The sequence below is a fragment of the Apis laboriosa genome, unplaced genomic scaffold, assembly GCF_014066325.1.
Source record: "Apis laboriosa isolate Shangri-la unplaced genomic scaffold, ASM1406632v1 scaffold34_cov151, whole genome shotgun sequence".
Taxonomy (NCBI): domain Eukaryota; kingdom Metazoa; phylum Arthropoda; class Insecta; order Hymenoptera; family Apidae; genus Apis; species Apis laboriosa.
Genome location: NW_025222928.1, coordinates 4,292,662 through 4,304,400, shown reverse-complemented (window position 1 = coordinate 4,304,400; position 11,739 = coordinate 4,292,662). Strand labels below are relative to the sequence as shown.

General features: G+C 34.0%; 2 protein-coding genes across 5 annotated transcripts in view; one reads left to right on the top strand and one right to left on the bottom strand.

Moving 5' to 3' along the window:
* Nucleotides 1-11,739, bottom strand: part of LOC122715217 (tubulin polyglutamylase TTLL5) — a 29,683-nt gene that overhangs the window by 16,592 nt on the left and 1,352 nt on the right. For 2 of the 4 annotated variants that reach the window (XM_043937204.1, XM_043937205.1), the window contains exons 2-5: nt 11,361-11,559; nt 801-972; nt 254-334; nt 2-125 (exon numbers count right to left, since the gene is read on the bottom strand). In XM_043937204.1, the coding sequence (XP_043793139.1) occupies nt 2-125; nt 254-334; nt 801-972; nt 11,361-11,478 (495 nt within the window). In that variant the 5' untranslated portion in view covers nt 11,479-11,559. Of the gene's footprint in view, nt 1; nt 126-253; nt 335-800; nt 973-9,239; nt 9,377-11,360; nt 11,560-11,739 lie in introns of those variants that run through there. The other 2 variants (XM_043937206.1, XM_043937207.1) reach the window with 2 other exon arrangements.
* Nucleotides 1,990-5,270, top strand: LOC122715229. Its single transcript, XM_043937250.1, has 3 exons — nt 1,990-3,092; nt 3,215-3,380; nt 4,643-5,270. The coding sequence occupies exons 1-3, from the start codon at nt 2,853-2,855 to the stop codon at nt 5,047-5,049; spliced, it is 813 nt and encodes a 270-aa protein (XP_043793185.1). The 5' UTR covers nt 1,990-2,852; the 3' UTR covers nt 5,050-5,270.

The window sequence follows — 11,739 nt, the reverse complement described above, 5'->3', positions numbered from 1 at the left end:
CCTCTGTTAAACCGTGTGATTGCAGCAAAAGATTAATAAGTTTAGTGTCCGTTTGAAAAATTTTATAGGTCATGTGCAATATTTTCGCGGGAGGTTCTTTCGGAGGAGTTGCTAATGCAGAACATCTAAGAAAACAGTAAAAAAAAATATCAAAGATTATATAAAAATTATACTTCTTCCCAAGAAATATAATTATTGCATTGTATTTTGCATATTATATGTAAATCATAAAGAAATAAGACATTAAACTTACTTGAAACGTAAAATAGACTTGTTCCCACTTGGTCCACTTAATAGCCATTCGTTGTTTTGTGGACTTGCGTCTTTCGTTGTGCTATAAAATATATTTTACAAACTATTGCATGTATAATTTAATTATTAATATAAGTATTTTAATTTAATTAGAATTAGATATTATTAATATAAATATTAAAATATTAAAAATATTATTATATAAAAAATATTATTAATAAAATTGATAAAAAATTTAAGTGACAGATACAATCTATATTATTCTTGTATTATTCCTGCAAAAATTTCTCTCTTAGAATATAGCGCCCTCGAATTTATCAGATGTCGGTAAAATAGAAATCGGATAATCTATTTTAAGTATATTTAAAATCATTAAAGTTAAATCTAATTTTTTTTAAATTATGTTAATGAATTTTATTTTTTATATATTTTATAAAAAATACGAAATAATTTCCAATTAAAAGTTTAATTAAAATATATGTCAAATTTTGATAAAAAAAGAATATTATATTTTTTTAATAAAATATTTAAATTTTTAGCTGACTTACCTTTCTGTCGTTTCTAATTTGTGCGGCTTATGCACAAGAGGTTCCAAAGTCTCTTCACTGCTATTCGATAATTGTGACATACCGGAAAGACTGGAAGACGACATTAGTTCTTTCGGTCGTTTTCCTTCCAGCTTTCTAGTAGAATTGGTTTTCATTTGAGACAACATAATATCTGTAATTTTCAAGTAAGAACTTATTTTACTTTTAATCATAAATTCGAAATAAAATTGAAATAAAAAACATTTTTATCCATATCAAGATAAATAATGTCAGTCTCGTTAGTGGCGCGTAAAAAAATAACATGTTAAAGAGAGAGTATTCACATAGTTTCTCATTGTTTCGTTTCGTGAGATTCACAAACGTGTTATCGCGCGCATTGACAGAAACGTCAATAGATTGTGTGGGAACGAGCGTGAAAGCCAACGAGACAAACTTTTACGGCCACGTTAACTGACATTCAACAAACCAACAGAATGGATAAACTAGAGAGTCGAAGGACGGTTAGTATATATATACTAATTTATTCATCTTATTTCACAAATATTATCAAATGTATAAATTTGTCATATGAAATTTGCGTTAATTCTAACGCGATGATACGGAAGATTATTTTTTAAATAAAGAATTACACTTATTATATTCATTTGAAAGTTTAGTGCTTATAGTCAGACAATCGATTTTCAAGATTGCTGCGTTACCATGCACTTTGCTCTTCTACCACTGGAATGTCAATGGGCAACAAATATAACCGCAATGTAGTCTGTACCTTGACTCTTGCCAGACTTGCTTACTTTATGTAGGTAATCAGATCAAGGTACACTATGAAAAAAAATTAAAGACGAAACGATTCGAGTCTATTCGATATTGCAACTATTTGTCAAGTTATGCGATGTCGACATAATATATCGTAATTACATCTCGAAAATAACGTGTCGGAAGAATCATCCTACGCTTTGAATAGCGTTGACGTTCTATCTGTGAAATGTTCGAATGCCACCCCGATCAATTCGATCGATCTTTCTTCGAATGCGTTCATCGTTTTATAAATGAATTCGTTCATTATTTAAAGATTGCCTAGAGATGTTTCTTTGAATAACTCCCGTCTCTTCTTTTTATCGAAGTATAACGATACAAGATAATGTTCAAAATCATTTTATTATGCTATTCGGATCTTGAATGATCTCGAGTTTGCGAGACGTTGAACTCGTTTCAAAACCGGTTATAATGGTATCGAATAAAAAATGTAACATCCAATGAGAAGAAAAAAAAAACAGACTTTTTCTATTAATTTTATTATATATATTATATATATTTTTTAAAAGTCCCTAACAATTCGACAGAATTCATCGCAAGAAAAAAAAGTAATTAAAACCGATCTTTAAATAGAACTTTATCATCAAAGACAAAATTCTCAGACATATGTTTCGTGTATTATATATGCACGACATGTGGTCATTAAAAGCACGCACGTATACTTGTGGTTTCTTACCAAAAAAAAATTGGAATTTATCGCTTTATTACGGTATCCCTTGCCATTAACTGGAATGAAAAGCAGGTGACAGAGGCATGGTCGCTGCATGAGTCACTATCATGATTTTCGTGATCGGCGTGGTACGCATAACAACGAGGACGGAATTTTTATTCCTTTTTCAAGTTCGTTCACAATTCGACAAAGATCGTCTACATCTGATACAGATACATACAAAAATGATTAGAAAATTTAAATTCATCTCCAATGATCTATCCATTGCACAGCAAGTGGGAGAACGATAAAAAAGAAAATACGAAATTTGCAACGAGCCGCATTCGATAACCACAAATATAATTTGTTGGGAACAAAACAAAAGCGACAGGACGTATCTGACAGATGTCAAAATTTCTAGTCTTTTTCATACGGCGTCTTAATGCGGTAACCTTCGCAAAAGAAAAAAAATTAGCAATAAACGATAACTATTGATCATCGTGCCCGGAGAAATTATTCACGACAGCCTATCGAGAGACAATGTGAGAGCACGCGCGCGTACCAATGCCAGAAATGGAAACGCAACGAGAATGGACGAGCTTGCAATTACTCGAGAGCCCATTAGGAAGCGTACCAGGATTGGTAACAAGTGCGACTCACAGACCGTGGTTCCGATATCGTTTCCGATCCCAAGAATCGTGTCCTTACCGGTGGAGATCATCTTCGAAATTTTCTCCTATCTCTCCTACAAGGACCTTTACGCCATCAGTCACGTGTCCCTGTTTTTCAATCGGCTCGCATATGATCCATTTTTATGGCGAACTTACGAGGTATATATCAATCGATTAAAGTCGTCAACCGATTTAAGTGCACAGCTTTTGAAAGAAGAGGAAAAGTTACATCTTAAAAATTTTTAAAACCATCTTATTCAAATTTGTATCCTTATTCTCAGGTGACGAACAACGAACAAGATACAGCTGAGGTGATTAAGGAGCTGAAGAGGATGCCGCTGCTGAAGAAGTTCAGTATAAGTGTCAGAGCGGATTGCGACGAGATCTTGCGGCAGATCTCGCTGACGAACAAAAAATTAGAGGAACTCCACGTTTCTAATTGCACAGGTTTTATATTCTCTCTATCTCATCGTCAGCTTCTTTTTTTTCTTTCTTTTAATTAAGTTTTTCCTTGTCTCTCGACCTCATGCGGACCGGTATTGAGTCCAAAGCTAAGAGTGCGGAGGACCTTTGGCTTGGGTTCAAAAAACTCTGCCCGGCTGAAATCTTTTTATCCCGTTTCCTTTTCTTTTTCTTTTTTTTTTCTCATCTTGCTTTCGTTTTCTTCTTCCGTGTCTTTCCCATATATATCCAAATATACCGAGTTCGTCATTATCAAAATCGGAAAAAATACGGTCGAAAAATGGAATAACGGAGAAAGAGAAAATAGTTTGGCTACGTGTCAAGCAAAAAAAGAGAACGCGCCTCTGTAGTTACTATTTCCTAATGGTGCATTCCAGCCTTCTTTTGCCGCGTTCCGCACTGCAAAGTAAGCTTTTAGACATCTCCTCTCCCCCTCCCTTTGCCGTCCATTTCGTTGCCCCTTTATCTTCTCCTTGGTCGGACGATGACTATCACGCAGTCACAAGGGGGTAGAAAATTTCGATCGATTTGCAGGGCGTTCGCGTATGATTCACGTTGAGATAGATAGTGTGCTGTTTGACCTGGCAACCGTGTTTACCGCGGCTTTGACGTAATTAGTATTCCAAACACGTTTCATTGCATTCGCCTGCAGTGCGGGAGAAAAAAAAAGATGAGCTCGGACGATGTATTTATATATACCGTTCAAATAAATCGCACGCTTTATATTTCTCTTCCGCTTCGAAGCGCGTTAAGCTTCTCCGACGATTCGAGTAATTGATTCACTCGGTTATTAACTAAGATACGTACGAATTCCTCTCACGCGGTAGGGAAGTAGGGAATGCAATCCATGTTTTTCACAATCAGTTTCTCTTTTAACATTCCATAGACCGCCACGCCGCTTCGTGCTTTAATCGATTCCGCGACGATAAATTTCTAAGCAACAACATTTAACACCGAGGATACCGTTCACCGGTGTTTGCATGCTATTTTAATGGCTAACGAAGTGGGGCGCGAAACACAACGTGTACAATTTTGCATACATCTACATACGTTCTGACGTACGTACGTACGTACGTATGTACGTACGTACAAACGGAACGAACATTTTACTTAAGAGAGAATTAACAGAAAAAAAAAAAAAAAGAAAGAAAGAAAGAAAGAAAAATACACGACGTATTTAAACAGCGGAAGAATTATACGTGAGTATCGGGGATTTATCATGGAGCAGAGGAAACTTTCTCCCACAGGTTCCACGTCGAAATTGTATCTACGCTCGGGCTACCTGATCCGCATACTGGAGAGGTGCCGTAATTTGCACACGATCAATATACTAGGGAGCAGATTCCGCGGCCGGAAGTTCTATCGGCTGTTGGGCGACATAGGGCCACGTCTCAGATCCGTTTACGCCCCGGCGACGAAATCGCAGTTCTGCACGTTCATCAAGTACGCAAGGCAGATCAGCGAGACTGATCGGGAGACGATCTGCTCGATGTATATCGGCGTGAAAAGTTGGGCGCCCTTGTACTACTTTGTCACGAAACGGGCAGATCGGGTTTGCACGGCCCTGATCAGCTACCTCCACAACGACATCCTGCTGATCGATGCGAATCGATCGATTCACAAACTTTCCATCACCGATAGAAGGAACACTTAATTGAGAGGTCTTGAGAGGCTGAATCCTTTTTTTTTTTTTTTTTCTTACGACGCTTCGAAATGTCGTTCGAGAAGAATACAAGCGATACGAGGACCGATGAAGATACCATGAAGATCAGAGAGAATATTCGCGTTTTACGATATTCCTTCGAGAATGTATATGTAATCATGCCGTTGTATTGTACAAATACATGTATATATAAGTGTATTTAGTTACTTGAAGAGATTTTTTCTTTTTTCTTTCTTTTTCTTTTTTTTTTTTTTTTTTTTTTNTTTTTTTTTTTTTTACCTTAATCGCTCTACAACAATCTAGGCCCAATAGAGGCGTAATCTCGAGGCGATCTATGTGGGTCGATCCGTGTGCAAATGCCAGCCAATAGGAGAGGTGGATAAGCTTCCGTGAGCTTTAAACGGTAGATCGAATGGAAAGCTTGGAGCGTTAATACGAGGTTAATGAGTTCTGAATGACGGGCCAGACGTTTCGTCAATGATCGTACGATCGACTTAATTCGACTAATTATAACGTAAATGCACCAGTGAAAATTAGAGAGAAGAAAGAAAATTGTACATGTATGAGAGAAAGAGAGAAGCGTCTTCTTCGTTTGGAAAAAGTTCGTCGCGAATAAATCTCATCCGATCGATTCGCCATTCAATAATTCCCAAAGGTAAATTTATCTCTTGAAAAGAAGAAGGAAAGAAAAACATTATTCACGCTTGTTCAAGCACGTATTAACTGGTTGGATATATTCAATTAAATGAATTATTAACGATACGAGAAATCCCCGATTAATGGATGTCGTTAGTCTCCATTTTCGACAGATAATTAAAATCCAACTTTCTCTTCAAAATTCTCGCGAGACAGCACGCGATTCACCACGCGGGGAACGCGTCGATCGATTTCCATTACGCAAACGGTATAACAAGTTCCGCTAAAATGTTAGGGATCTTGGTTCGTCGACCCGTTACTTCCTGTTCCATAATCATTTGCATAGAGCCTACTAACATACCCGTTAATGGTCACGGTTTATCGGGCGAGTGTTCGCGCGATCCACAATAATATTTTACAGGTAATTTGCGGAAGTTCCGTCTACGTTTTCGCGAAGCAAGTCGTGAAACATAGTGGTTTCTGAAGATAGCAATTTCTTAAACGGTAAACGTAGACTTCCTTTTGTTAATCATCATCGCTCTATAGCAAAATATATTATCGCACGGTAATCGAGCTGAGAACGAGCAATTAAATATCCCACAGATCTTTCTTTTTTTTCTTTTTTTTTTTTGATATTACAACGATTAATTATCATTTAAACTTAAGCAAGAAAATTATCGAAGTTCCTTTGACATTTTCGTTCAAACAAAAATTTTTATATTACGAAATGGAATATACATATTTAATTTTCATGCAAATTTTATTACCTTGTTACCATACTTTTATTACCTTATTATATACCTTATCTTGTTATCTTGCACAATAAGCGCATGTTTCGTCATCAAAAAAAAAAAACACATTGATCATCATAGAGAGCCATATATATATATATATATGTATATATATATATGGTTAGCCAACTGCGGTTACTCTTAACCCGCAGTGGTAACTTCCCTCATGATTTGAAGCAAAGAGAAGAGAGACATATCGATTGGACTGGTTTTTGATTTCCGACGTGCACGCGGCAACACTCGAATGGCATACGTATTATTCACAGGAGGCGCGTATTAGGAAGTGGTTTCGTTCGTTGAAACGCGTACGACTTTCTTTTTGCCTTTTCTTCGCCTGTTCACGCAACCGTACACACATCAAAATCGTTAACGAGCGGCGATTTATTATGAGAAACTTTACATAAGCCGCATGACACGTGGAATTCTTCATTTGCACAAAGAATTCTTCACTGCATAAAGAATATTCGCTCGAGCGAATATTAAAACTTTACTTCCACGTATTGATTAGTCATTGAAACCTGCCATTTTCATAATTATGAAGTGATAAAATAAACGATGAAAGTTTAAAATGATCAACACGTAACGCGATTTTTTTTAATTCAACCGCTGCCACGAATGATCATAACATCGATTAACCTCGCACCCTTTTTCGAATACGAGATATAAAATGCATGCAGATCATGTATATCCATGAAATCAAGTCATACTATTTCTTTAAAGATAAATTTCTTCTTGCTTTAAAATATAGAACTTATACCGAGATTTCGTACAACATTTATAAAACACTTTAGCCTTACGCATATATGTATGTATATAGATATTTATATCCTTGAATTTATTTATTATACCATTATTTCTTTAAAGATAGATCGTAAGACATATATTTATCTAAACTTTTTTTATTTTAAAATACACGTAGAACTTATAGCCAGATTTCGCCCGACCTTTAAACCTATAACATTTACCCTCATGGCCTTGCACGTATTTGTTGCATCCTTGAAGTCCCTACTAATTTACTATGCTCGATAACTTATAATACCTAGTTCTAAACGAAACAACAAACGTATGCCTATCTAATATGTGCATCGTTAATTCGACAGTTTTTTTTTTTTTTTCTTTTTTTCATTCGAAGGTTTTCGTGGTCCAATAAATTCGAATCGGGCAAGATCTATCTTTCAGGATAAAGTAAATAAGAGAGGAAGTGTAGGTCAAGCGTGATGCACTTTCAACTTTCGGATCGATGGAATCATGACCTAAAAATTTACGCTCCCAAAGGAAAATGGGTAACGCGTGTTTAAATGTTGGACGAATTGCGCAATTAGCGAGCAACGAGCGCGCAATTAAATTGCGAGGAGGTGCGAGACGTGCTTCTCTCGGTAATGACGCGATAACACAGAGGATAGACTCCGGTTCTTGGATATACGAGTCAAAAATGAACGTGAAAAATATAGTTTCAAAAAAATAGAAGATCGACATCGTCTTCCTGTGCTACCGTATTTTTGCCACCTACTGTATCTTCGATCCTTGTTGCGATGCGCCAATTGGTCAATTGTTGAAAGATCGTCGAACAAAAATATAGGGAAAGATCCAAGATTAAAAAAACGATTGATATATGAGAATCGCATGATATATGAGAATAGTAATCTATAATATGTTTCAATTGATTAAAATAGATTCGATAATGACCGATTCTTGATGTATTTTCCAATTCTTATCTCTCCAAATTTTTGCCATATCACTTATCCAGACAATTCTAAAGGGGCTTGCACGCTATCAATAATATTATCAATACTTATCGATATTTATCGAAGTTCATACGTTTGGGAAGTTTGCATAGGAACATTGATACGTATTGTCAATTTGATCAATTTTATGACCTCGTTACATCACAGAAATTGAATTTTTGATTGAAATTGAGCAAGTTGAGAAGATTGATTTATTTTTATAGCGTGCAACGAAATTCTAATATGATCGATTCTTTTTTAGAATTCGAAACGCAACGGAATAGTTATTGAATTAAAAAAAAAAAAAAAAAAAANAAAAAAAAAAAAAAAACAATAACGATAAAAAATTTTCTTTGAATTATATAAAAAGGTAGAAATTACAGTGAAGGCAATCGAATGTTACGCCAGTAAGTAATAATTCTTTGAAATGGAATCTTCATTGAGTAGATGTAATTACATCTAAAATGATAGGATGGATTAACCGCGGATGGACAACGTTTGATCGGGCTACAGGTGTTTGTGGGAAGAAATATTAATCAAATCATTGAATTGTCGCGTTGTGCTATTAAATCGCCGTTTTATGAGTTAATCAATCAGATCGAGTCGGATTCTTTAAAGGCAACTAGCCGAGCGGAACGATCGTTCCACGAATTGCAAAGATTCTCTCTTGCAAAGAATTGGTAATCATTTCCGGCACGATATGCTTTTACAAAAAATTCCAACGATTCTCAATTGATAGGCTCGGCTCGTTTTAAAGAGTTTCAATCTAGCCTGCTGTGATAATTTCGAACATCTATTAAACGAATCATCGATTTCCTATGCTTCGGTTTAAATAGAGGCAATCGAAGGCTTTGATATCTTTTTATCGAAATTAGTAGCGGCTAGTAATTAACATTTTTTGCTTTCTTTGAGCAATATTATTCGATCAAGCTTACGATATATATATGAAGAAAAAAAAAAGAAAAAAAAAATAAATAAATAAAAAATAAAATAAACATAGCTATTAGAAAAGATACAATTTAATACTTACAGAAATCTTATTCACTTCACTAAATACGATTGTTATTTAGAAAAAGAATAAAAAAAAATACGAATTGCTTTCTATTCATCTATGTAAACCACTTCGATAAAGCAATCATCCAATCCACGAAGCAAGAAAATCGAGAAAAGAAAACGCTTATATACGTTGATCAGTTCCTTTCACGACGACGTCGAACAACACACTATCGATCATACGCGAAATCAGGCGAATCACGATCGCGAGAAGGAATAGGCGGCCGTTTTCGAGCTTACGGGTTATCTATGCAAATGTTGTGCATCCTGATCGCGGCCAGTGATCACGATAGGTCGTGCGATATAGACATGATCCACCCACTCATTCACGGGACCGCCAACAGGTATTTCCGATAGCTCAGGTAACAAAGTGCTCTGCAGACTAGGAATCGTGTAAACGGCCTTTACCTCTCCGTTTGGCCATCGACTGGCCCGGAAGTAACAAACGGTACATCGTTTCGTTACATCATCAATCCGGAAGACATCGGTAAAACTATACTTCTCACGGTGGATAATTAATTATATCGCTTAATGCCGTTTCAATTCATTGATCATTATTGGATCTTCAATCTTTTATTTTTTTTTCTTTAATACTTGCGATTTATAAATTTTAATCTTTAATTATATAACATGATAATAAAAAATCTTCTAATAATCTTCTAATAAGAAAAAATAAGAGTTGCAAGCAATGCAAATCTTATGTTTAATCTCTGACCGAACATCTGTAAGAATAAAGCCATGTATAGATATTTTGCGACCATATCTTTTGTGTTCAGGTAGTGCATTTAAAGATAAACGATAGCTACAAGTTGAAATTTGACGATTTCGAAAGACTTTCTCTTGAAATTAAAGGTTAAGTTATTTCGAACTTCGAAAGCTTTTTTGTTGAAAAGAAAAGAACGTTATTGTTCGAATAAGTTCGAATTGTTCTTAAATTGCTTCGTTCTCTTCTTGTAGTATGTAGTAATAATTGAAACGATACTCAAGAATACATAAGAATATAATATATTCAGAATTTCGGAATATAGATAGTTAGAAACTTGTTTGTATATATTAAAGAGAATTGTTATGATGTTTTTTCAAATAAAATGTTTTACATTTTTTATAATGAAGGGTGACACTTGTTTTTTAAAATTTGTCAACTCGTGGAACTATACTAAGATAATAAATACGTAACGAAGTCACGTATGTAACATCATTTTTCATGATAAGATGAACATTTGAGATTGTTTCATCATATATTTCATTGAGAGGTCATGATATAAATATAATCATGTATATAATATATATATATATATATATATATATATACGTATATACACATATATATATTATATAATTTTCTATATCATAACATATATAGTTTTCTTTTTTTTCTTATAAATAATGATAATAATCATGATAAAAATCATTTCACGTATATATAGACACATATTTATCTAAAATAATTGATTGTATCAGATTAATAATATTGATTTTAATAAAAAATTATCATATATACATTTTGATGTTTGAATGATAATAATCTCGGAAATAACTTTCTTTTCATTATCCTTCTGAGTCATATCTAGTTACAAGACTGAAACGAGTTCGCGTGGAAATCAAAGAAAGAATAAATCAACCAACCACGTTAAAAGAAAAAACAAAAGTGTAACTTCTTCAAGTTTATAATTTCTTATTTAACCTCAATATCTTGTTTAATCATTCCAAATATTAAATTTCTATTTAATTCTTTCAGAGTATTCTATTTTTAACAACGTTATTGAAATTCTGTTTATAACAGTTAAATGAAACGTATTACATCACTTATAAAATAAGTATTATGTTTTCTTGCATGCCGTGATTAAGAGAAATCATATTTCTTTTTTTTCTATACAATATTTGCTTTCTCTATGTATAAACGAAAAATTGCATAGTATGATGTTGTGTTGAAATCCACTTAAATTGCATTGTTTTGTTCCAATAAGTACCTACTTTTAAGAAAATTATATGCGCGTTAACATTCTAAATGTAATTGCATACGCATAGCACAGAATAGTATGTGTACAGTTTCGAAATTCATATGGGAATATGAAAAGATCAATCTAAGGAATTTTACCTGTGAAAGAAAGCTTCCTTACAAATTTAAGGTAGAAGTAAACGAGGTCTCCAATTGCCTCGGGACATTTACTTTTGTCACTGCGAAGTCTTGAGATAAAAATTGCAGTAACGTACATCAAAGAACGTACATCGGAAATTTTCCGGGAATTCCCATCTCCATAGATAAATTATTTAAAAATCGGCAAATTTTGTCGAGTCTGAAAAAATTATTGAATCTATGAAAATGATTTAAAAATTTATATTTATATATAAAAAAAGAAAAAAAAATAAAATGATAAAATAATTTCTATCAAGATACATAATAACAAATCGAAATCTTATTGCGCAAACAATTGTTTCGCGATATTTTCAATTAGAGTCGTTTAACCGCACAACAG